This window comes from Carica papaya, chromosome 5 (genome assembly GCF_054855325.1).
Source record: "Carica papaya isolate Zhongbai chromosome 5, ASM5485532v1, whole genome shotgun sequence".
NCBI lineage: Eukaryota > Viridiplantae > Streptophyta > Magnoliopsida > Brassicales > Caricaceae > Carica > Carica papaya.
The window spans coordinates 43535546-43559860 of NC_142313.1; the positions used below are offsets into that span (position 1 = coordinate 43535546).

The 24315-nt window shown below is 35.6% G+C and overlaps 6 protein-coding genes and 1 non-coding gene across 8 annotated transcripts; 4 read left to right on the top strand and 3 right to left on the bottom strand.

The window, feature by feature from the left end:
• The first annotated feature begins 2199 nt into the window (after positions 1-2199).
• LOC110816859 (putative polyol transporter 4) lies at positions 2200-5502 on the top strand. Of its 2 annotated transcripts, XM_088221216.1 has the most exons (3): positions 2200-2286; positions 2566-2914; positions 3696-5502. In XM_088221216.1, the coding sequence occupies exons 2-3, from the start codon at positions 2686-2688 to the stop codon at positions 5051-5053; spliced, it is 1587 nt and encodes a 528-aa protein (XP_088077342.1). In that variant the 5' UTR covers positions 2200-2286; positions 2566-2685; the 3' UTR covers positions 5054-5502. The 2 variants fall into 2 exon arrangements, with proteins under 2 accessions (XP_088077342.1, XP_088077341.1); XM_088221215.1 differs by lacking the exon at positions 2200-2286 and having other exon boundaries at positions 2435-2914.
• Positions 5503-5626: 124 nt separating this feature from the next.
• Positions 5627-10083, top strand: LOC110816892 (putative polyol transporter 4). Its single transcript, XM_088221217.1, has 2 exons — positions 5627-6793; positions 8330-10083. Exons 1-2 carry the CDS (start codon positions 6568-6570, stop codon positions 9676-9678), a joined length of 1575 nt encoding a protein of 524 aa, XP_088077343.1. The 5' UTR covers positions 5627-6567; the 3' UTR covers positions 9679-10083.
• A 112-nt stretch (positions 10084-10195) lies between these two features.
• On the bottom strand, positions 10196-14975 carry LOC110817032 (uncharacterized). The gene is made up of 5 exons (XM_088221218.1): positions 14671-14975; positions 12104-12366; positions 11249-11733; positions 10940-11171; positions 10196-10845 (listed from the first exon to the last, which is right to left on the bottom strand). Exons 2-5 carry the CDS (start codon positions 12357-12359, stop codon positions 10373-10375), a joined length of 1446 nt encoding a protein of 481 aa, XP_088077344.1. The 5' UTR covers positions 12360-12366; positions 14671-14975; the 3' UTR covers positions 10196-10372.
• A 447-nt stretch (positions 14976-15422) lies between these two features.
• On the top strand, positions 15423-17925 carry LOC110816986 (epoxide hydrolase 2-like). Its single transcript, XM_022045374.2, has 5 exons — positions 15423-15576; positions 15660-15874; positions 16915-17085; positions 17174-17409; positions 17518-17925. The coding sequence occupies exons 1-5, from the start codon at positions 15438-15440 to the stop codon at positions 17765-17767; spliced, it is 1011 nt and encodes a 336-aa protein (XP_021901066.2). The 5' UTR covers positions 15423-15437; the 3' UTR covers positions 17768-17925.
• Positions 17926-18190: 265 nt separating this feature from the next.
• GCL2 (GCR2-like 2) lies at positions 18191-20755 on the bottom strand. The gene is made up of 6 exons (XM_022045446.2): positions 20385-20755; positions 20123-20301; positions 19912-20023; positions 19670-19786; positions 19277-19594; positions 18191-18702 (listed from the first exon to the last, which is right to left on the bottom strand). Exons 1-6 carry the CDS (start codon positions 20547-20549, stop codon positions 18364-18366), a joined length of 1230 nt encoding a protein of 409 aa, XP_021901138.1. The 5' UTR covers positions 20550-20755; the 3' UTR covers positions 18191-18363.
• A 72-nt stretch (positions 20756-20827) lies between these two features.
• TRNAF-GAA (transfer RNA phenylalanine (anticodon GAA)) lies at positions 20828-20900 on the bottom strand. The gene has a single exon. It is a non-coding gene; the product is annotated as a tRNA-Phe (tRNA).
• A 109-nt stretch (positions 20901-21009) lies between these two features.
• LOC110816970 (Clathrin light chain protein) lies at positions 21010-24052 on the top strand. The gene is made up of 3 exons (XM_022045357.2): positions 21010-21539; positions 22947-23100; positions 23189-24052. The coding sequence occupies exons 1-3, from the start codon at positions 21097-21099 to the stop codon at positions 23756-23758; spliced, it is 1167 nt and encodes a 388-aa protein (XP_021901049.2). The 5' UTR covers positions 21010-21096; the 3' UTR covers positions 23759-24052.
• The last annotated feature ends 263 nt before the right edge of the window (positions 24053-24315 follow it).

Here is a 24315-nt window from a genome sequence, read left to right on the forward strand (position 1 = left end):
TCACAATTTAACGGTAAATCACGCAGAACAAGCAATACATGCATACAAGAAATACAACTAAATCATCTTACTAATTCTAGTGCATTATTATTCATTCAAAATTGTAAGATCAAATAATCAGTTAAAATAGGATAAACAGTAATAAATAACCGGTTCTGCCTCCATTAGTACCATGTCATAAATTACTGATGTTTTTTAAATTACGTAAAATACCGTATTATTTATAATTAAATTTAAATTCCATAACAGGGAATAAGGTGAGAGATTCTTACTCGAATCGATATCCTAAATACTAAGCTTTCAACTGCACCTATTGGCGGTTCTCGAGTTTCATGAATTTTTCTTAGGATGTTAAAACACACTTCAAGTACTTAAAAATATCTCAAAAAACTCAAAACTAGTGTTAAAAATATTTTTTGGCCAATTTCAGAATTCCGGCATGGTGGCATCGGCCCACGGTGATGATTTGTCTCGGACTGACCGTTTTCGGCCAGTTTTATATTGATTTTTACGAGAAAAAATATTAAGGGGGTTCAATTGGCTAAAAAAAGTCGAAAAATAAAACTTATCGGCGGTGGAATTTTTCGGCGTGGCAGCTCTGCCAGCTCACCTTCGCGGTTGGGTATTTTTCTTCGGTCAACCTTTTTTGGCAGTCGGAGGTGGCTCTGTCGTGACGGCATGTAGCGGACGACTCCCTTCTCCGGTGACTGGTTCTTCTTCTCCGACGGGGGGTTGGCAGCTTGGGTTATGGTTCAGTGTGAAATGAAGTATTTATATTTGTCTTTCTTTAATCTGGATCGTCCATCGCATTTAATCTCAACTGTCCGATCACATTTAAAGAGTAAATGAATCTAAACCATTCATCACGATTTGATATGAACTGTACGATCGTGTTTAAATAAGAAATAAATATGAGCCGTTCATCGCGTTTAATCGCGACTGTCCAATTGCGCGTGAGGAGGGAACGGATCCGGATTGTCCACGTGCGCAGGAACAAATTCAGACCGTTCGATCGCGGGCACACGGATTACCAGTGTGGCCTCCGTTGTGGTACCGTGTCAGTGTGCCTTACCACACGACACGCTCCGGTTTGTCGGGGCTACTGACTAGGCGGTTCTACGTAACACATTTTTTCTAAATTACGTTTTGACTCACAGTTTCTACTTTTTTTAAAAAAAAATTCCCAAAACCCAAAATTTCACCCATTTTTTTTAAAATTATTTTCAATTTTATCATCCACATATTTTTTTTTCTAATTTTTACATTGAATAAAAATTTATAAATTTATAAATTATATTTTATACATTAATTTTAAAATTAATTATGGGTATAACAATATTATAAATTCGTAATTATAAAAATATATTATAAATTAATAGTGATTAATTTATAATATTTAATTTAATTATAATAAAATATTTTAATAAAACTGTAATGATCAAATTGAATTAAATTTCAACGAATCTATTATATTTTTATACGAAATAAATATTTTACGATAGTTAGAATTTTTTTTTATTGAAATAGTTACAATTTATTAAAAATTTAATTTATTTTTTTAGAAAAAGAATCACAAAATTTTACGACATTATAATTTAAATACTACTCGAACTAATGAATTCGTGAATATTAACAAATAAAAAGAAATTAAATAGTGCATTTATTATATGAATTAATTAAATAATTAATTAAACTAATGTCTCTATCTACGAAATGATATTATAAAAAAAAATCATTAGATTTTAAATTAAAAAGTTTCAAATAATAAATTGCAAATTGAAATTTTATCTTATATTTAAAAGACAAGTTGTCAATATAATAATTCTCTACGGTGCCCGACAAAGTGGGTGACACGAATTTTGCATGAAATGTAAATCTACAAATTAATTAATATCAATTTAGAGAAATGTAAAAGAATTAAATTGGATTAGTAAATATTTTGTGGTTTTGGAAAATTTAAAAAAAAAAGTATTTATATAAGATAAGAATTTTCAAAACCTATTTTAAATCTAGGATTAATGTATTTTTTTGCCTTAAATGTTGATATATTACCTTATATATATAAATATATATAATTTAAGTAATAATGATATTTACATATCAATTTTTCCATTTCTAGTGTATCAAATTTTTTATTTTTGTAATTTCATCTTTTTATAATATGGGTTCAAAAAGATAAAATAAATAATTGTAGTTCTTACAAAATTAAAACTGGTTCTTGAAATTTTGAAAGTCGGCAGCAAAGAGTAGAGTATTGTAAGAACTGAAGATCGTGGAATCTCAGAGGTAGGTCCTGTGTTTCAAGCTTTGATAATACTGATAAAATAGAAGAGATCCAAATTTAATCTTATAGAAAAAAAGAAAACTTCCTTATTTTATACACCTTAATTGAAGTACTGTTACCTTGAAAACTCCATTAAAGCTTATTAAAGAGAAGAAAGTCAAAGACCTTTGGGATGTTTCCAAGTATTTTTAACCGGCAAGCAAAATTCTTTTTAGAATTAATCTTCTGGGTCTGTCTTTTTCACCTTGCTTAAGACTTTTCTCTTTCACCCCCTTTTTCAGATCTAAACCCCCAAATCCTCCACGACTGAAATATCGTTTTCTGCTGGTAAAAAAAGGCCAAACATCATCTGGGTCTGTCTTGGTTCTCTGTTTTTCTGATCCGGAAAACAGTTGTAAGAGATGGGTCTGGTTGGTTTCCAACAAAATGGGAATGGCGAAATGGATACGTCTGCTGTTTCTTTGGGGAAGAAGAACGAGTACAGGAGAATGGATTCTGAGGTTGTAGAGGACTGCGATGATGGGAATCATCATCATCATCATCATCAAGAGGATAGGAGTAGAAATACCAGGAAATATGTTATTGCTTGTGCCATTTTCGCTTCTCTGAACAATGTTCTTCTTGGTTATGGTAAACTCCCTCTGTTTATTATTTTTTTCTTTTTTCAAAGCTTGAATCTTTGGTGGAAGAGGAGTTGTTACCCATTGCTGTTTTTGCAAGTTCATATGCTTTCTGTTTGACTTTTTTTTTTCTCCTGGTTTATTCTTTTTTTTTTTTTTTTCATATGCTGGTTAAATTCTTAGAGATTGGGGCTGATTCTTGGCTTGCTCTCTTTCGACTTTGTAAATCAATACAAGGGTTTGAACAAAAAAGAAGAAAGACAAAACAAATCAAAACCATTTAGTTGAGTTGGGTTTTCTTACATATAATCTGTAAATTAATATTTTTTTATTCAATGCTGTTGTTTTGGCATTTCGAGAATCCATCTCCAAATTTTGTGATTTTAAAATATAATGTGCTGATCAAAATGAGTTTTAGTTCTTAACTTATTAGGCTTAATTAGGATGAGTTCTAGATCCTCTTTCTTTAGGTGTTGCTGGTTTAAGGCTTAATGAGGTTTAGTTACAAGGCTTAATCAATTCTCAGTGAATACGTACATTGCATATCAGCACTATGTAGAAGATAATAGGCCTTTATAATGAAACCCGTTTTAGTTTTTGCCCATAGCTAAAGATCTAAAATTTACAGAGCAATATGGTTCATTTGAAAAGCATGAAAAATATATGGTTGCAGGTCTACAAGCATACATCTCATTTATTTTATCTCCGTTATGAACTCTTGCACCTAATTACTGTCTAGATGAGACTACAAGCAATATATTTATGTATATTTTTTATCCCTAAATGTCCAGATGTGGGTGTAATGAGTGGAGCAATCATATTCATACATGAAGATTTGAAGATAACCGAGGTGCAGGAAGAAGTTCTTGTAGGGATTTTGAGCATAGTATCACTTTTTGGCAGCTTAGCTGGTGGGAAAACATCGGATTCTATAGGTCGAAAGTGGACAATGGCCTTGGCTGCTTTCATATTTCAAACTGGTGCTGCTATAATGGCAATTGCTCCTTCATTTCAAGTACTGATGATAGGAAGACTTCTGGCTGGGGTTGGTATTGGCTTAGGAGTTATGATTGCTCCAGTCTATATCGCCGAGATATCACCCACTGTTTCCAGAGGCTTTCTCACCTCCTTCCCAGAGATATTCATAAATTTAGGGATCTTGCTTGGTTATGTTTCAAATTATGCATTTTCAGGTCTTCCGGTGCACATAAACTGGAGAATTATGCTGGCAGTTGGAATTCTTCCCTCAGTTTTTATTGGGGTTGCACTGTTCGTAATTCCTGAGTCACCAAGGTGGTTGGTTTTGCAGAACCGAATAGATGAAGCAAGATCAGTCCTGTTGAAAACAAATGACAATAAGGCAGAGGTGGAAGAGAGGCTTGCTGAAATACAACTTGCTGCTGGACTTGCTAATGCAGAGAAGTATGAAAAGAAAGCTGTGTGGCGTGAATTGTTGAGGCCTTCCCCTTCAGTTCGTAGGATGCTTATAGTCGGGTTTGGAATCCAGTGTTTCCAGCAGATCACTGGAATAGATGCCACTGTATATTACAGCCCTGAAATCTTAAAGGAAGCTGGGATTAAGAGCAATTCAAAGCTTCTTGCAGCTACAGTTGCTGTTGGCGTTACGAAGACTGCCTTCATATTGGTCGCCACATTTCTGATTGACAAACTAGGCAGAAAACCTTTGCTTTATATCAGCACAATTGGCATGACGGTTTGTTTGTTCAGTTTAGGCCTTACCCTTGCTTTCCTCGGGAACGGACAGATTGGGATTGCATTAGCAATTTTGTTTGTCTGCGGAAATGTGGCTTTCTTTTCTGTGGGGATTGGCCCTGTTTGCTGGGTTTTGACATCTGAAATTTTCCCTTTGAAGTTGCGTGCTCAAGCAGCGGCTCTTGGAGCCATGGGGAATAGGGTTTCCAGTGGCTTGATTGCCATGTCTTTTCTCTCGGTCTCAAGTGCAATTACGTTTGCTGGAACATTTCTCATTTTCTCAGCAATATCAGCTCTTTCGGTTCTCTTTGTCTACGCACTTGTTCCGGAGACAAAAGGAAAATCATTGGAGCAAATTGAATTGTTATTTCAGGATGAAGCAGAGAGTGGTGAAATGGAGATGGGAGATGTTCAGCATCTCATGCAGAAAGAATGAGTCATTAGCTACAGAAAAATTCATTATTTAACATATCCAAGTCAGTTATTCACTTAAGAGATCAGACTCGGACAAGATCTCAATCGAAATATTCACTTCGATGATGGAATTCTTGTCCAATACCAATCTGCCAGAGTTTGAACCATGAAAGAGATTTCCCCAAGAGCCCTACATTTTTTCAACAAAAATTTATTTTACTTGCGATAGCGAGGAAGTTTTATGTTATCTTTAATTGCTTCCCATTTGCTTTAGAGAGAAGAGCGAGAGAACCCTGTGAATAACTTTTGTTTATATACCAATTCTCTTGTAGAATTTATTCATCAAAAGAGAAAGCCTTTAAATAATGCATTCACATCATTGCTGTAATTTGTTACTTGTACTGCAAGGAAGCTGTTCTTCCTTGTATCATATTATTACAATGGAAATGCTCTGGGAAAATTGTTCTTCAAGTTTTTCTTTTTAAAATTTCAACCAGATAAATCTACTAATTATTTGAAAAAGATAAAAACTTAATGAACAAAGGATGGTAAGACAGTTCTTGACACCACAGTACAAAACTATTAAGCTCCTTTTGTTTTAGGAAGAAAGTCCAGGAAAAGAAAATGCCCATTAATTTACATCAATTTTTTCTTCTGCTCATACAAGTTAATTTCAGTTTTTCAAGAAAATCAAATATGGAACGCAAATGCTTTGAATTACAGCAGCAGAAGATGAAAGTAAAACAGCAATACAGAACAAATATAAATCCTTTACAACAGAAAAGCCTGAAAAGAAGGATCAGAAGAGAATCGGAGAAATGACAAAGTAATCATATTGCAGAATGAAGTTCAGCAAAAACATAAATACAAATGCCAAAAAAAAAAAAAAAAAGAATTTCCGAAGCTGAATCTAATTTCAAGTTCAGAACATCATATCGGAAATTCAGAATCTATGATATCAAACTCAGAATTTTCCTTGACAAACACCTGTGTATCCAGGTAAGAAGGAACTTCCAAAGAGAAATACCATAAAACAGCGAGAAACGCAGCGACAAAAATCTATAGTACTAACTATCCGATCAAAAGATAGTTGATAGCAAAGAGTAAAATATTACCAGAGCTGGAGAGCATGGAATCTCATAGGTGATCCTGACTCTTTGCCTTGTGTTTCAAAAATTGATAATAATGACAAAATAGAAAAGATCCAAATTTAATCCATAGAGAAAAAGAAAACTTGCTCATTTTATACACCGTAGTAGAAGTACCGTTACCTTGAAAACTCCATCATTTAAAAAAGTCAAGGCCTTTGGGATGTTTCCAATTTTTTTTTTTTTTTTTTTTCCTCACATGCAAGAAAAAATTCTTTAAAAATTAATCTTCAGATTGACTATATGAACAGTATCCACCTTTTCCAGATCTAAAACCCCAAATCTTCCATGACTGAAAAATAATTTTCTGCTGTTGAAAAACAGGCCAAACATCTTCTGGGTCTGTCTTGGTTCTCTGTTCTTCTTATCAAGAACAGAGTCGTAAGAGATGGGTCTGGTTGGTTACCGAGAAAATGATGATGGACAAATGGATTTATCTGCTGTCTTTTTGGGAAACAAGAACAAATACAGGAGGATGGATTCTGAGGTTGCAGAGGAATGCGATGATGGGAATCATCATCATCATCATCAAGAGGATAGGAGTAGAAACACCAGGAAATATGTTCTTGCCTGTGCTGTTTATGCTTCTCTGAACAATGTCCTTCTTGGTTATGGTAAATTACCTCTTCTTTTTTTTTTCATATGCTGGTAGTTCTTAGAGATTCAGTGATTCTTACAAATAATTAATACGAGGTTTGAACAAAAATGAAGAAAGGCAAAAAAAAAAAAAAAAAAAAAAATTCAAAACCATTTTGTTTTAGGAGTTGGATTTTCTTACATATAAATCTGTAAATTAATATTGTTTATTGAGTGCTGTTGTTTTGGCATTTCAAGAATCCATCTCCAAATTTTGTGATTTAAACAAATAAATGAGCTGATCAAAACAAGTTTTAGTTCACAACTTACAAGGCTTAATCATGATGAGTTTGCTACGAATTTGATCCTTGGTTCGGATCTAAAAGAAAAAGAGAGAAAAAGCCAAAAAGAGTCGGCAAGATTTGAGAGAGGATTTATTCTCTTATTACAATAATTTTTCGATGATTCCTTCTTTGAATACATGCCTATATGTAGGCTATAAAGGTAGGAAGTTATAACCGACTAATTAGCAGAACAACGATCGGAGTAAAAGTCGCGATCTTTATCTATTATTTCTATTTCTCTATTCAGCTAACTTCGAACCTAATTTATTATAATGGAAAAGATATAATTACCCTTATACAAGCTTTATCCTTTTTATCCTGCGTATTATTTTCCTATTTCCTAATTTACTCTTGACTCCTTATAGAGTTGTAGATCCTCTTTCTTTAGGTGTTGTTAGTTTAAGGCTTAATTAGGGTTAGTTATAAGGTTTAATCAATTCTCAATGAATACATGCATTCCATACTATCTATAACATCTCAAAGACTTGAATAAATAAATTTTTAAATTATTTTAGTACAGTGATGAACGGTGTATTATATTAGCATTATTTTGATGATAATAGATAATTATAATAGTGTGAATATTCATTTTAGTTTTTAATCAAAATATTGAGATATAAATTTGAAATTTACATAATAGTAATTCATTTGAAAAACATGAAAAACACGTGGTTGTAGGTCGATAAACAGACATCTCATTTGTAAGAATTCTAACACTTGATTACTATTTAGATGAGATTACGAGCAATATATTTATGCATATTTTATCAGATTTTTTTTATATAATCAATAATAAAAAAATAATTTATTTGATTTAAAAAAAAACGCTTGTTATTGGAGTGAAATAAAAATCAGAAACATAAGAATAAGAAGGAATATTACTATTCTTATGTTAAAGAATGAAAATGTCATTTATATATATATATATATATATATTTAACTTATATTTATTTAATTTTATAAATAAAAATTTAATTCTTATTACTTATTATATAACATATAATATGAAATTTTTATTATGTTGGTATTTATTTATAATGTATTATGTTTTTATTATATTTCCTATTCTAACTACATTTTATTTATTTTTATTATATAGTAATATATTTAAATAAAGATTAAAATAAAAAAAAATAAAAAAACTATGAATTCTCGATAATATATTTTTAATATTTTTATGTTACGAATTAAATTCTTTTGTCGAGCCTTATTTCATCCCCAACTGTTCAGATTTGGGTGTTATGAGTGGAGCAATCATATTCATACATGAAGATTTGAAGATAACCGAGGAGCAGGAAGAAGTTCTTGTAGGGATTTTGAGTATAATATCACTTCTTGGCAGCTTAGCTGGTGGGAGAATATCGGATTCTATAGGTCGAAAGTGGACAATGGCCTTGGCCGCTTTCATCTTTCAAACAGGTGCTGCTATAATGACAATTGCTCCTTCATTTCAAGTACTGATTATAGGAAGACTTGTGGTTGGGATTGGTATTGGTTTAGGAGTTACAGTTGCTCCAGTCTATATTGTCGAGATATCACCCACTGTTACAAGAGGCTTCCTCACCTCCTTCCTAGAGATATTCATGAATTTAGGAATCTTGCTTGGTTATGTCTCGAATTATGTGTTTTCAGGTTTTCCTGTACACATAAACTGGAGAATTATGCTGGCAGTTGGAATTCTTCCCTCTATTTTTATTGGAATTGCACTGTTTGTAATTCCTGAGTCACCAAGGTGGTTGGTTTTGCAGAACCGTGTAGAAGAAGCAAGATCAGTCCTGTTGAAAATAAGTGACAATGAGGTAGAGGTGGAGGAGAGATTTGCTGAAATACAACTTGCTGCTGGACATGCTAATGTAGAGAAATACAAAGAGAAAGCTGTTTGGCGCGAATTGTTGAGGCCTTCCCCTTCAGTTCGTAGGATGCTTATAGTCGGGCTTGGACTCCAGTGTTTCCAGCAGATTACTGGATCAGATGCCATTGTGTATTACAGCCCTGAAATCTTCAAGGAAGCCGGGATTAAGAGCAATTCAAAGCTTCTTATGGCTACAGTTGCTGTTGGAGTTACAAAGACAGCCTTCATATTAGTCCCCACATTTCTGATTGACAAACTAGGCAGAAAACCTTTGCTTTATATTAGCACAATTGGCATGACAGTCTGTTTGTTCAGTTTATGCCTTACCCTTGCTTTCCTAGGGAATGGACAGACTGGAATTGCATTAGCAATTTTGTTTGTCTGTGGAAATATGGCTTTCTTTTCTGTGGGGATTGGTCCTGTTTGCTGGATTTTAACATCTGAAGTTTTCCCTTTGAAGTTGCGCGCTCAAGCAACGGCTCTTGGGGTTGTGGGGAATAGGGTTTCTAGTGGCTTGATTGCCATGTCTTTTCTCTCCGTCACAGGTGCAATTACTTTTGCCGGAACATTCCTCATCTTCTCAGGAATCTCAGCTCTTTCGGTTCTCTTTATCTACGCACTTGTTCCTGAGACAAAAGGAAAATCATTGGAGCAAATTGAATTGCTATTTCAGGATGAAGCAGGGAGTGGTGAAATGGACATGAGAAATAACCAGCGTTTCGTGTAGAAAGAATGAATCATTAGCTACTGAAGAATTCACTATTTAACATATTTAAGTTATTTCACTAAAGAGATCAGACTCGAACAAAATCTCAATCAAAAGATTCACGTTAATAATGAAATTCATTCGTATCGAGTACCAATCTACCAGAGTTGGAACCTCTTTCTGTTCGATTTGCACGTATGTCACCAATGTTTATCATTCTTTACGAGTATCATAGTTACATTACTTATAACTTCCTTACACGTAAAGAAAATTGATTCAGAATTATCTTTTATTCCAATGCATAATTTATATCAACGTGTTTCATATTTGCACCTATAAATATAGTTATCCCAATTCTTTCACGTCAATCTCGACAGCCTCTTAACACTAATTTAGTCTACAATCCAAAATTAATTATATGATCCCACATGATTAATGAAATTTGAATTTACCTAATCGAATACAAGAAATAAAAATTAAACATCATCGAAAAATAAAACTGAAGTATGAATTTAACCTAAAAAACTGGAAAGTAAAATACCAAATTCAAATTCTTCTCATTCACCTTCCCGGATTCACACGAAAACACCTAACAGCTTTTAACAACCACCACTGCCCGGATTGAATGCATACATAAACATGGCGAAAACTAGCATTAGAAAAAAAAAATGCTATACATCTTCTCTATCAAATCCTAATTCCTACCTGTGCCAAATCACCATTCATCCCACCTACTCATAAAATCATTCCACATAGTTGCTGCAATGGAGTCGCGTAATTCTGAACCAATTTGTTCCTGTATCGAGGAAGTCAACTGCATTTCAGGTTGTTCATCGAACTCAGGCAACTCTTCCTCTGCCAGCCCCTCGATACCAGCAAACAACCAATCATTCTTTTCTTCTTTTTGGATGTAATTATGTAGAACACACGCAGCAATTACAATATCCCTCTGAATATGAAATGCATACTGAGGGGCAAGTTTGAGAATAGGAAATCGAGTTTTCAGCACATGAAAACACCGGTCAATCACATTTCTTAGGCAAGAGTGCCGGTGGTTAAAGAGTTCCTTTGCATTTCGAGGCAGTTGACTAGCACCTCTGTACTCATGGAGATGATACCGAACACCTGGATATGGAGCAATAAATCCTTCCATATTTATATATCCACTGTCAACCAGATAATATTTTGCTGTAACATTGAAAGATTAATGCCTCCATCAGACATTAAGGAAAAGCAGAAGAAACACTTATTTAAGTAAAATGGAGAAAGTTGAATGTTCAACCTGTGGGAACCTGAGGGAAATTCTGATCTGGATCATGTAAAACTGCTCTCAGCATACGGCAATCTGCTACAGAACCTTCCCAACCGGGGTATACAAATATAAACTGTAGATCAAACGTGCAAGCTGCCAGAACATTTTGAGACAAAAAGCCTTTCTTGTTACGGAACCGAGACTGGTCTTTTGCTGGGACATTTGCAGGAATTTGCAAGCCATCTATGACCCCAATACAATCCTGATGGCAAATGAGTCAAGTGAATGACATATGATAACGCACACAAAAAGAGAAGACAGGCTTCATAGAAAAAGAACCTTAAAATGTGGGTAAAATCTACTGCTATTGAGAATTTCTGGAGGCGTGGTGAGAGGAGGTGGCTGTAGGAATTCACGTGACAAAGACTTAACTGCCTTCAAAACATTGTTGAAATGTCGACTTATGGTTTCCCCTGAATGCTGAAACCGCTCTTGGATTACTCTATTCCGTTCATTAAGACCCACAATGTTTAAGAAAATTGCCAATTGTTCCTCTATCATAACACCAGCAGTGTCGCGCAACATGCCTCTCTGTCGAAGGATGTCACATAATTTGTGAAAGACATGTTTATCCATCCTAAACATATCCCGGCATATCTCATCAGGTCCCTCCAGTACTTCAGCCATAAATCCACTGTCTTTGGGTGACAAACTAGGATGAGGCTGCTTCGTTATACTGTTATAATAATAGTAACCAGCAGCAGCAGCAACTAATTCCATTTCATCCAATTCTAGGTCAAAGTCTTCCATCCTAGGTGATGTATCTGTAAAGATTAAATACAGTATACAAGAACATAGTGCATTCTCAGCATTTCATTCATAAATAATAGCCCCCAAACACAAAAGTATGCGAAGAATATTAAAAAAAAAATAACAAATGGAGATTAATAAATAAACGAATTGGCCATCAAATATGAAGATAACCGGTTGCAAGTATAAGAGTTCCTTGGCAAAACTATCAATGTATAGACCCCAACCAAGGTAACAAATAGTAGTATCATCCCAACTATTCAACTCTACACTTCCCCTGTAACCATGGCAACCGTTTCTCACTCTTGAGAGAGATGAATGTTTCTCGGGCATTGGGGTTCTCAAATAAATCCAAGGCAAGAAAGTACGTCCGTTGATCAACACCTTGCATCTCATCCAGTACTTTGATGCATTTGCTTATAGAAAACCTGTCCTCATTCTTCAAAATTGCAGTAGCCCTCATTCTTGAAGCAGTTGCAATTTCTAGCATAGCATCCACAATAGCATCACCTGTAGCTTTACGACTTCTCTTGCGACGTCCAGAACCAGATGCTGTCCCTGATGGACGTTTGTTGTGTCCATCTAACATGTTCACATCATCACCAGAGCCAGAAGAAGCATCCTCATCCACATAATTCATTGCCACACTAGGATCACCAGACATTATTTATACACATCAATAATTGAGAACTTTTGCTTCCAACTCTCTTCATTCCGAAAAAAAAAACAACATATCCAATAATCATTGTAACCTTATAGGTAAAGCACCAATAGAAAAGGAAAAATTTAAAAACAAACACAGCTTGAGTAGGAGAAAATAGTCATCTTCTAAGTATCAATTCAAGTTCCACATCAGGCTGCAAATAAGGAGAATAAATGCCCGAACCACAAACAAGAGGCATAACATAATCAATTCATCCAGAATTTGAAATAGCTTCCTGAAGAACAATCAAATATCATAGGGAAATAATGTCTCATCGTTCCAAGCAAGCACCTATTTTCAATGTTACTTATGGGCTGTTCTCCCACCTCTGAAACTGACTTTATTTGGAAAAAAATTTGCGGTTATTTGAGATAAAAAAAAAAAAAAAAGTATAACATAGAAGGGCACAAAGGGGGTGCGCTCTTGTAGAAAAGAAAGCAAACCTACACAGGAGTAGAGAAAATCATGAAAGGCCCAAAATCTTCTCAGACAGGATAAAGTGACCTCCACACAAAGCTTCTCATTTCATAGCTTCTAGTCCTATTTCTCAAAACCATGTACATTCTCATACATGATTTTGTAGACCTATTTCTCAACACAATTGAACCTTTAACAGTTAGATCCTAAATAGATGCAACCATAAAGCAATCTTAAGCTACATTAGAATCTACCGAAAATAAGGCTCTCTATCATCTTTTCAGTGATTGTACCCAGTTTAAAAGATAACACTGTTTGCCTTCTTGAAATAAGAAAATGATACATTTTTTCTCTCCAAAAAAAGTAAAAAGAAAATGAAAAAGTCAATACTTTTTTCTTGTTTTATACCGCAATCAAATACTTTGCTGTATTAATTTCAACCAGGAAAATCTACTATTATTTAAAAGAGACAAAAATAAATAAACAAAAGATGGCAAGACAGTGCAAGAAAGCCCTAGTTCCAAAACAAGGGGCACTTGAGGTAAAGACCACAGTCAAACACTCCTAAAAGCCAAAAAAGAAAAAAATCTGGGTCAGCAAAACTATTAGGCTCTTTTTGTTTCAGGAAGAAGTTCCAGGAAAAGAAAATGCCCAGTCATTTACATTAATTTTCTCTTGTTTTTGCTCATCTCAGTTAATTTCAGTTTTTCAAGCAAATCAAATATAGACACAAATCCTATGTATTACAGCAGCAAAAGACGAAAGTAAAGCAGCAACACAGAGAGATCAACAAACCATTTCCAGAACCCTCATTGCAAACTTGTACTTATCAGTATAGAAAAGATCAGCTTCTCTTTTTTTTTTTTAATGAACTGAATTGTATCATTAGCATACTAGAACAAATATAAATCCTTTGCAAAACTCCTCTTTCCTGGGTTCTGATTTGGTTGGACAGGATTTTAATGTACATTTTAGTCCATGAAACATTTTGTAATTCTTTTATTTCCTGTATAAATATTTTCTACACATACATGTATGCATAAATACAGATACATGTATGTATATCTAGAAATATACATAAATATAAAAATATAAGAACATATTTACATGAATATATACATCCATATATACATATGATAATTTATTTGTATATTAATATAATATGTCTTCATATGTGTGCATGTACAAACAGAAAAGAAAGTGTGAGTATATATGCATATAATATTAAGTAAAAATTAAAAAAAAAAACAAATTTCTACGAGATAAACAGAACTTTTTATTATCAACAACCATACATGCATTTACTCTTTTTCATCATTTTCATTTAAAGAAATGAAAGCAAAATAGTTCATGTATGCATGCATATAACTATATGTAGAAAAAAAAAATCCCCGAAAAAAGAAATATACGCACAAAATACACACACATGTTTATATTCTTCACTACGACAAATTTTTTAATTTACAACAGAGAAGCCTGCAAAGAAGGCCCAGAAGAGAATCAGTGCAACGACAAAGTAGTAATACTGCAGAACAAAGTTCAGCAAAAACATAAATACAAATAGGAAAAAGAAATTCCGAAGCTGAATCTACTTTCAAATTCAGAACATCATATCAGAAATTCACAATTTACGATATCATACTCAAAATTTTCCTTGACACCTACATATCCAGAAGAAGGAACTAACAAAGAGAAATACCATAACGAGAATAAGAATCATGAACGCTACTAATATCTAATCATCGCTGGCAGTAATACTACTAATATCTAATCATCACTGCCAGTGAACTAAATGCAAAGAAGTAGAGCAATAAAAGGCAAAAGAACATACCCGAGCTCTTCTTCCTTTTAAGTGAAGCACGATCGGCAAAATAAAAATTGCGGACGACAGGGAGGAGCGCAGCGACAGGTGCGAATGTAGTGATCGCGCAAGAAGTGCGAAGCGCCGTGACCGTGCGTGTGAGACGGTATGCGGTCGAACTGATGAGTGAAGTTAGTGAGAAGCTGGCAAGTAGAGGTGTGGGGGAGAGGAAGGAGAAGAGGTGACGGTTGGTCGGCGGTGGCTCTGACTGACGAGTCTGAGAGAGGGAGAAAATGAAGACAATGGGATTTGGGGGGTAAATTCCGGAAAATGCGAAAAGATTAATTACCAAATTTATAGTTTATAAAAATTCTGGGCTTTTCTCTAATAATGAAAACTTGGGCCGTCCCCGGCCCAAATTTAATCAAATGTTAAAATAATATTATTTAAATAATTAAAATAATTAATTTATTTATTTTTATATAATTTTTATTTATTATATAAAATATTATATTTTTATATTTAAAAATAATTTTTTAAAATATTTTTAACAACTACAATATTTGCTTTCATCCGTATTGAAGAACTCCCTTTCTGTCTTCTTCCCATAGGAACCTTCTCCAAACTACTCTCGCTACAGGCCAATCCCACAACAACGTTGATTCCTCCAACCAGATGACTTTTACCCATTATATAATAATCAATAATATAATAAAATAATAACGATAACGATAATATGATGATAATAATAATAATAATAATAGATACATGATCTCAACAAGTTTTGTTTTTTTATAATGTGCGTGTATATATATATATATATATCTTCCTTCACTGCTTCTCTCTGTTACAGAGTAATAATGGAGAAGTTAGAAATCAAGCACAGCCATGTAGAAGTAAGAGGACTCAAGCTTCATGTGGCTGAGACTGGAACTGGTAGGATTAGAAACACCATTTCTCTTCGGTCATTTTCTGAATCTTGTAATGAGGATTGGTTTTGTTTTTGTGTTGAGGATCAGGTCCTAAGGTGGTGATGTTCTTGCACGGATTCCCAGAAATCTGGTACTCATGGAGGCACCAGATGGTTGAAGTAGCTAACAATGGCTACCGAGCAATTGCTATCGATTTCCGGGGGTATGGACTCTCGGATCACCCTGCAGAGCCCGAGAAAGCAAACTTGGGTGACCTTGTCGACGATGTTGTTTCGCTTCTGGACTCCTTGAACATCAGCAAGGTAATCAACTCTCTCCTCTTAAAGTTATATAAGGTGAAGATGCAAAGGAATAACAAGAAACAAATATACAAGTAACCAATATTACACTCTGTAAGCAAGATTGAAATTAATGTTCTGCAACATATGCACAATCACAGTTGGTTGTCCAAGGGATAAAGGGTTCCATTCTTCTTACTAGTAGATCACGGGTCTGAACCCACATCCAGTAGTATTCCATTCTTCTTACTACTGCGGGAATGGCCTTCTACTTGCATTTTGATGGAATCATAGCGACAAACTTGCTCAAAATTACAGTAACTTACCAACTCTGGCTCACAAGAAATATTCCACAGCAAGTTCAAATCTCTGTAGTCACCCAAAGAGAGTTAATTGTGCTGGCCACCCTTCCTCTACCCTGTTTCTTCCATGGTCATTCTATGTTGTTTTACAGATCATCTAGACGCTTGTATGAGCAGCATGTAATAATAAAGTTCTTGACTGCCTACTGACATTTGTTCTCTTAAGGTCTAAAAGTTCCCAAGGTGTCTGAAGTCCCTGTTAAAACTCAGCTTATGGTTAGTCTTCCCTCTACTTGTTGACCTTTTCGTTTTGCCTATATCCTTTTTGTTGTTTTGGCATCCGAAACAAGTGTGCCTACCTACCATTTAATAATCTGGCATTCTACAATCACTGGATACCAAACAACCTCACCATTATACGGTCATCTCTTTGGCATTAAATAGAGAAACGAATATCTTACCCAAAGAAAGAGAGAAAAGAACAAGGAAAAAGAAGAAATAATCAGAAGAACAAACAAAATATAGCAAAAAGATACCAACAATTACAATTATTTTGTATGCCATAAGAGACCAAAGGATTATACAAGTCATGTGGGAACATTCTCCTGTTCTCCCTTCAGCGTTCGTTGAAAGATTATTTCCAAGATCAGACTTAGTTTACTAGGATCCACCATCTCATGAACACGTATATTCAAATCATGCATCTTAAAATATTTTGTGTAACATATCAAAAGTTGAATTTTTGAACATATACCATACCAGGTATTTGTTGTCGGAAAGGATTTTGGAGCTGTACCAACGTTCTTGTTGGCAGTTATTCACCCTGAAAGAGTTGCAGGTATGGTAACTCTAGGCATTCCTTTCCTGCTACCAGGTCCTTCAGCTATCCAAACTGATCTCCTACCCAGAGGCTTCTACATAATGAGGTGGAAGGTAAGGAAAAATTCTTTCCTTCATCATCTTTGTCAATGTTGATTTGAAGCTGCATGAGAAATTGAAGCATTTCGGATGGGAATTTCAGGAACCTGGGAGGGCTGAAGCAGATTTTGGCCGCTTTGATGTTAAGACAGTGATAAGAAAAATCTACATTCTGTTCTGTAGAAGTGAACTACAAGTAGCTGGTGATGATCAGGAGATATTGGACTTGGTTGACCCATCTACACCATTACCACCATGGTTATCCGAGGAAGATTTAAATGTCTATGCTAGCCTATATGAGAAATCTGGTTTCAGAACTGCATTGCAGGTTCCTTACAGGTAACCAGAAAGCTTCCCTAAACTATGCACATAATTTCTCACAGCATATGAAGGTATTTCTATCTTCTAAGTCATTGAAATCGACAAACAAGTTGATCTATGATGCAGGACATTCGAGATAGATTATGGTTTAACTGATCCAAAAATCACAGCTCCATCTTTACTGATCATGGGTGAAAAGGACTATTTCATGAAATTCCCAGGTATGGAGGACTACATGAGAACTGGGTTTGTTAAGCAGTTTGTTCCCAATCTAGACATCACCTTCATGCCAGAAGGAAATCATTTTGTTCAAGAACAACTTCCAGAGCAGGTTAATCAGCTCCTCATTACTTTCCTCAACAAACATGAAGTTTGATGAGGTTGCTCTAAGAGAATAAGGATATTTGGATAGCTAAGCTATAAGCAGCAGAATAAATTGTTGTAAGGCTGATACTTACAGCAGATATTGGCGAAGCGAGTGTATGAATCACTCTGATTTCAATGAAATTGATCAAGAAACCTTCATTTGTTTTCCTTTCCCTTTCCTTTCATTTTGTTATCTTTACAAGTTTCTATTCAAACAGTGCTAATTTTCTATTTCTCTTAGTATTAGATACATATCATATCCTTCTAGACTACGAGCACCCGAAGTTCATATATGAGCAGTAAGGTCTGTCACATCAAAGGATAATGAGGTGAGACCCTAAAAAAAAGTTGAGCAACCATTTTTATGAGACTGGAGTAGAGGATTGGCGTAGCATCTAAGCAATCAATTAAAAGTTTAAATGGAAATCGGACAGAAGTTTAATGAATCTCTAGAGATCAAGAAGATGTCAAAAAAACATAAGGTACAATTACAACATAATTACTTTTCACACAGAGAAGAAAAATCCTATTGATTATTTTCACATACACGTATACAAGTGAATTACAGTAGGCAATATGACTTCCAAACATGCATACTCCAAAGCATCAGAGCTCATATGCTGGGAACCGAGCTTCAGAAGGTTCGATCATGTCCAAGAAAAGATATGCCAAACCTCCCATCCCTTCAAAAAGAGAATAAGGGCGATCACCTCCATGCATCTCTCCCTTCGATATAAGCTTATGAGCTTGATCAAGTAGAAAGCAAGCAAATGCCTTCGCCCTGTATAAATACTCCGTGTTGTCTGTTAATCTGTAGAGTGTGAGAAACACATATGTGTTTCCACTAATACCATGGCAAATTCCAACCCTCTTGAGCAAACCACGGTTCCACACCACCTCTGCTGATTCCGTTACTGCTTCAAGAAATTCCTTATCTCCAAAAACCTAAATATAGACATATTCCACATAAATGTTTTAGCAATGCTGTTATAAGTAGAAGCCATCAGAACCAAATAGCATATCCGTTATTTTTTTCCCCTTTTCTCCCCCTATTCTGCTATCTTCTATAGAATGTTCTTTGTGACCATACAGATGTCTATAAGCAATCTTGAAAAAAAGTTAATATGCATTTAACTCCAGGAAAATGTTATTCATGAATGAAACAAGCTATTAGAATACTCCTACGAAAAGAAAGAGGATCATTAGGAATATATATTTAGTATATACATATGTGCATTATACAATACATACATATCTAAGAAAACTGCTACCATTATTTTCCTAGACATTCTTGATAATGTGACAGAGAGAACATTGTCTAAATCACACCTCATACAAAATGCACAATATTTACTTCACATAATGCTATATTTCACTTGATAATTGACAACCACAAACAATTTACTTTAGGCACCTTGATAAAAAGAATATAAAACACATTGCTGCCAATTTAAAGGGAAAAAAATTGTTACATGCCAAGTACACAAGAGGATTCCATTTGATAACAAGAAAACTTTACCTTAGCTGCCTTGGCAAGTGTAAGCACAATCCCAGGAGCTCCATGACACCAATGAACAAGAGCATCCCTTTTTCTATCTTCTTCACTAACGGGATAGTTCCCGCCTGGAAACCGGTTCTTGATCATGTACTTAAGGGTGCCTTTAACATCCTGAGCCTCATCAGGCTTTAGGTCCATGTCCATCAAAACATGCATAATACCTGCCAAGCCATGGGCAGCACCCAAATACTTCTCTCCATACCATTCAAACATAAGTGGGCATTTGCCTTTCTTCCCCAATGCCCTTCCATTGCTAATAATATCATCAACAACTTGCCGCTGCACAAATTTTTCCTAAGTATAAGTTCCAACCCAATTATCAAAAGATAAGGACTACCATCTCGAGAGACTTACAGTGGTTGTAGAAGGAATAGTCCCTTCCCCAATGTGTTTGTTCAAGAACAAGCAAGCCCATAAAAATCCAGCTCTTCCATATAATAATTCATCAGGTAGACCCCTAGACAGCTTAATCTGTCCCAACTCATGAAATTGGTAAATCAGCCAGACAACAAACAACACCACAAAATATTATTACCTATCATTCTCATCCTTCACAGACCCAAAAGATATATATATAATAAATAGAAAAACATAACCTTTTTGAATTGGGTCAAGTAATAGTCAAGCAACTGTTGATCTCCAGCATGCTTTGCCACTACAGCTCCAAGAGCACAAACGCCCGCCCGACCACATAGAAAAGTTACATCCCTATTTTCCATACAGAACCCATGACATATACTGTTTCCATCAAGGCTTCATAACTATCATGAAGCATAATAAAAACCTAATAGAAGTTACATAGAATACCGAGAAGGGAGAGACGCAGAATCACAAGCCTTGACGATCTCCAAGCAAAGAGATAGATCATTCTCATTTTTAGTAACACGATAAGCTTTGAAAAGCAAGAAACTTATACCAAGTGTGCCAGCATAAAGAGTGAAGTCTTCCACTTGCTGCCCCGTTAAGCCCCATATCTCCATGACTATCTGTCAGGAAAAAACACATACATCTGGTAGACACTTCAAAAGGCAAAAGAGACGAAAAAAATCGAAGGAAGAAGAGAGTGTACTGTTTCTTTAAGGTCTAAAGCGGTGCGTTTAAGGAGTTGAGAGAGGGAAGGGTAGGGCATGGAAAGAAGATTCATGAGGGAATCTTCTTCTCCCGTGGTTACTCTTGCGGTTGATGTCTCTGCTATGTAGTCCGGCATTACGTTAGGGATGAACCGGTCCCCCATTTCTCCTTTACCTTCTCCGTAAATTAACACAGCTTCTTTGGGTAGAGACAGAAAGAGGGAGAGAGTTCTATCTATCTATGAGAATTGAGGAAAAATGGCGGAATGGGTTGACTTCAGCTGGAAGAGATGCTCAGTTAGTTGCAGAGCTGTCATGGAAACAGCAGGAGCTCCCTCCACGTACAACGCATTTCGCCTACACGTGGCACATTCTGAGAAACAAAAAATACGACGCAGTTTTATGTAAAATCATGGTTTTAAAAAACGAGAAAAATAAAAAATGCGGTGAGCGTGGATCGAACATGCGACCTTCAGATCTTCAGTCTGACGCTCTCCCAACTGAGCTATCCCCGCTACTTGAAATTTTATCTCCAGTTAGTAATTCTTAACACATTCGATAACATGATAAAAAGACATTTCTACCCTCCAACTAACAAATTTCCTTCTTCCCTGTGTCTGATCCGAACTCAACGATATTTGTTAGAGAAAACAACTCAAAGCCATCCTCAGCTAACGTTACAGAGAGAGAGAGAGAGAGAGCTGCTCAACAATGGCGCCATTCGACGATGGAGAGGACCCGACGCAAGTCGAGACACAGGTCCAGTTTCCGTCACCCATAGATCAACCTTTCGACGATGATGGTTACATGGGATTGGGCTATGACGACTTCTCCTCCTCCGGCGACCAACCGGCTCATCATCCTCCTCCGCCTGTTGCTCATGTCACCACTGATGATCTCCCCCTAGACCCCATCTCGGGTGACCCGGCTGTATACGGTGTTACTAGCCCCGATGTCTATGGTTTCGGGATTCCCGCCTCGAACATCCCCGATGACTACGCGTCGCCTTTCGAAATGTCCGTTACCGATGCCAATGGCGACGGCCAGGCGCACGATAGCGACGCTACTGATGGCATTTTCACCTCTGACGGACCTCTTCTCCCTGATCCCTCCCAGATGCAGGAGGAAGGATTCGCGCGTCGCGAGTGGCGCCGGTTAGTTTCCTTCTGTTCTTCAAATGAACGATGTGGATTCTACAGTTTGCTAAATATGCATATATACACACATACACAGACTATATAATTCTTAATTTTCCAATGGTTGATCTATTGATTTATGAACCGATTTATGATTCGATTTATATTACCTTTTTTTATCAATAATCCGCCATTGTTGACTTCACCACGATGCCTTCATTTCAACTAATCAACATTCTATATCTTGTTTCTGCCTGTTAAGATAAGAAATCAAATGCATCAGACATTTGAAAATTAGCAAAAGTATCAGCAGGAATCTGGGCCTAATAATATGTGTGTGTATATATATATATGTATGTATGTATATGACTAATGCTCTGGTTTGTTTAGCATGGCAATTAGAGTCGCAATAATTGTCCTCCAGTTAATTTTCTTTCCTACAGAACTCTGTGATGCTGAAGAACCGAAAAATTGAACTTGATTTAGACAGCTTTGTTCATGCTATCTAATCTGCTAAAAGAATGGAAATCAGCCAATTAGATTAGTATGAATATGGGCATCATCCATATATGTAATACATCTGATGCACACATTCATCTAATTATCATTCCTACTTCCCGATCTGGTGAGATGACATGGTGAATTGGTCATTATTGATTATATGGTACCATTGATTTTCTAATTAAGAGGCTAAAACTTGATAGTTTAGGCCATACTTGAAACAAATCTAAAATTTTTAACTCATAGGATTCTGTATGTAAACTGAATAATAATCCCAATCTACAATTTCGATATAATTTGAAATGTATTGTTTTAATGCACAAGGTTTTTGTAAAAATAGACATGAACCTACCAGCCTGGCTGGATGGTAATGGTCCACACTTCCACCTCTCTTTCTTTAAGAATGTGGTTTGAGTCTTGAGTTGTATGTCCCATATATTTCCTTAGAAGATTCTAGTATTATAATTTTGCAGGTGTCACATGATTAATTAAATGTATAAATTTCCATTCTGACAAAATGTCTGAACTTATAAATGCATTTCACAATATGTTTGAATTTTTTTACCAAATATGACTTTTAAATAAGAATACATAAACTTTATTTATAGAAAATTTCGGTCAAACTTGAACTTTGTCTTTTCAAATTCACTTAGAACTGTCTAAGAAGCAATTTTTTGTCATTTTGTAAGTGATTTACATCCCCCTTATGATGAATGTAAGTATGAATTTCTAAAGTTGGAAACATAACCTTAGTGAATATCATATTGCACTTCTGTTTCTAGTGTTGGCTGGCATATAAGTGAAAAAGAATACCCATATAGCTGAACAAAGAAAATAGCTAGATATATATCCCACTGTTGATCTTGGTTTTGGTTGGCACTAAAAGTATATAGTCTAAAACCCATCGGCTATCAATTTGTGCAGTCAAAATGCCCTCTACCTTGAAGAAAAGGAGAATAGAGAGAAGGAGATGCGTAACCAGATTATTGATGAAGCTGAGGAGTATAAAAGAGCTTTCTACGTGAAAAGGAATCTCAACATTGAATCTAACAAGGCTAACAACAGAGAAAGAGAGAAGGTATAAATGTTCTGGACATCTTTTTCCTTTTTTCTTGCTCTTGATGCAGCTGCATTTCTGCTAATAAACCAGTTTGAGTTCCATTCAGCTGTACTTGGCTAACCGGGAGAAGTTCCACAAAGAAGCTGACCAACATTACTGGAAAGCAATTGCAGAGTTCATTCCTTATGAGGTCCCTAACATTGAGAAAAAGAGAGGCAAAAGGGATCCTGACAAGAAGCCTTCGGTTATTGTAATTCAGGGTCCAAAGCCTGGGAAACCTACTGACCTATCCAGGATGAGGCAAATTTTCACAAGCCTGAAGCATAAACCTCCTCCCCATATGATGCCTCCCCCTCCTACACCTGCAAAAGATGGAAAAGATGCCAAAGATTCGAAGGATGCCAAGAACGAGAAAGATGATAAGAACAAGAAGGATATCAAAAATGAGAAAAGTTCAACACCAAATGGGGCTGTAGATCAACCTGCTGAACCTGCTGAAGTTAAGCCTGCTGCACCACTTGCTGAAGATGCATCTGCTAATGATGCTACTCCTGATCAATTAAAACCACAGATTCCTGCTTCCGCTACTGCTGAGAAAGATGTGGCTGAAGGAGATAAGATTGCAGAAGAAGGGGAGAAAGCCGCTGAATCTGCGCCTGCAGCCCCTGCTGAGTAATGATGATTTCTCATATTTTCCCTATTGATTTCTTTTGTTTATTTTGATATTCTCTGTTTAATCATGATCCACGGAGAATAAAAACGGCTACCTGTAGATTATTTAGTCTGCAGAATGGCTGTAAACAAAATGCCTTCTCAACTTGCTCTAGGATTTTCTAGGAAATTAGGCAGTATATTATGAAGCTCCCTTGTTGCTTCCACATATTCCTTTATTCATTATCTAGGTATTCGGCACTTGATTAAATTTCGTTTGTAAATTTGACCTGAAGAAAAGAAATTCACGATGAATGTAGATCGAACTTGCAACCTTTAAATTTCCAGTTTAATGATTTCCCAACTTGGTTATCTCATATTAGCACTTTTGTTGTTGAAACTATGAAGTCTGAGATTTTATGTCATGATCTTGATCTTCCATTCTTGCTTCTGCAAAAGCTTGAATTGCTGGATTTCCCTTCTGTTTCTTTTCAAATTAAAGAAAGCAGATGGAGATGGAGATTACTTTGTTTCCTAAATCAGTCTTTTTGTAATTTTCTGCAATTATAATAAATTAAAATG

Bases quoted from the DNA above. Each gene is read 5' to 3' on its own strand.
- GCL2 (XM_022045446.2), bottom strand. From the start codon at position 20,549: ATGGGGGACCGGTTCATCCCTAACGTAATGCCGGACTACATAGCAGAG. The intron at 20,024-20,122 runs GTATTCTATGTA...TATGGAAAATAG, and splicing joins TCTGCGTCTCTCCCTTCTCG to GGATGTAACTTTTCTATGTG. The intron at 19,595-19,669 runs GTAAGTCTCTCG...AAATTTGTGCAG, and splicing joins CTATTCCTTCTACAACCACT to CGGCAAGTTGTTGATGATAT.
- LOC110816986 (XM_022045374.2), top strand. From the start codon at position 15,438: ATGTGCGTGTATATATATATATATATATCTTCCTTCACTGCTTCTCTC. The intron at 15,875-16,914 runs GTAATCAACTCT...ATACCATACCAG, and splicing joins ACTCCTTGAACATCAGCAAG to GTATTTGTTGTCGGAAAGGA. The intron at 17,086-17,173 runs GTAAGGAAAAAT...TGGGAATTTCAG, and splicing joins TCTACATAATGAGGTGGAAG to GAACCTGGGAGGGCTGAAGC.
- LOC110817032 (XM_088221218.1), bottom strand. From the start codon at position 12,359: ATGAATTATGTGGATGAGGATGCTTCTTCTGGCTCTGGTGATGATGTG. The intron at 11,734-12,103 runs GTGTTGATCAAC...TAATCTTTACAG, and splicing joins AGTACTGGATGAGATGCAAG to ATACATCACCTAGGATGGAA. The intron at 10,846-10,939 runs GTTGAACATTCA...TCAATGTTACAG, and splicing joins TTTCCCTCAGGTTCCCACAG to CAAAATATTATCTGGTTGAC.
- LOC110816970 (XM_022045357.2), top strand. From the start codon at position 21,097: ATGGCGCCATTCGACGATGGAGAGGACCCGACGCAAGTCGAGACACAG. The intron at 21,540-22,946 runs GTTAGTTTCCTT...CAATTTGTGCAG, and splicing joins GCGCGTCGCGAGTGGCGCCG to TCAAAATGCCCTCTACCTTG. The intron at 23,101-23,188 runs GTATAAATGTTC...AGTTCCATTCAG, and splicing joins ACAACAGAGAAAGAGAGAAG to CTGTACTTGGCTAACCGGGA.
- LOC110816859 (XM_088221216.1), top strand. From the start codon at position 2,686: ATGGGTCTGGTTGGTTTCCAACAAAATGGGAATGGCGAAATGGATACG. The intron at 2,915-3,695 runs GTAAACTCCCTC...CTAAATGTCCAG, and splicing joins CAATGTTCTTCTTGGTTATG to ATGTGGGTGTAATGAGTGGA.
- LOC110816892 (XM_088221217.1), top strand. From the start codon at position 6,568: ATGGGTCTGGTTGGTTACCGAGAAAATGATGATGGACAAATGGATTTA. The intron at 6,794-8,329 runs GTAAATTACCTC...CCAACTGTTCAG, and splicing joins CAATGTCCTTCTTGGTTATG to ATTTGGGTGTTATGAGTGGA.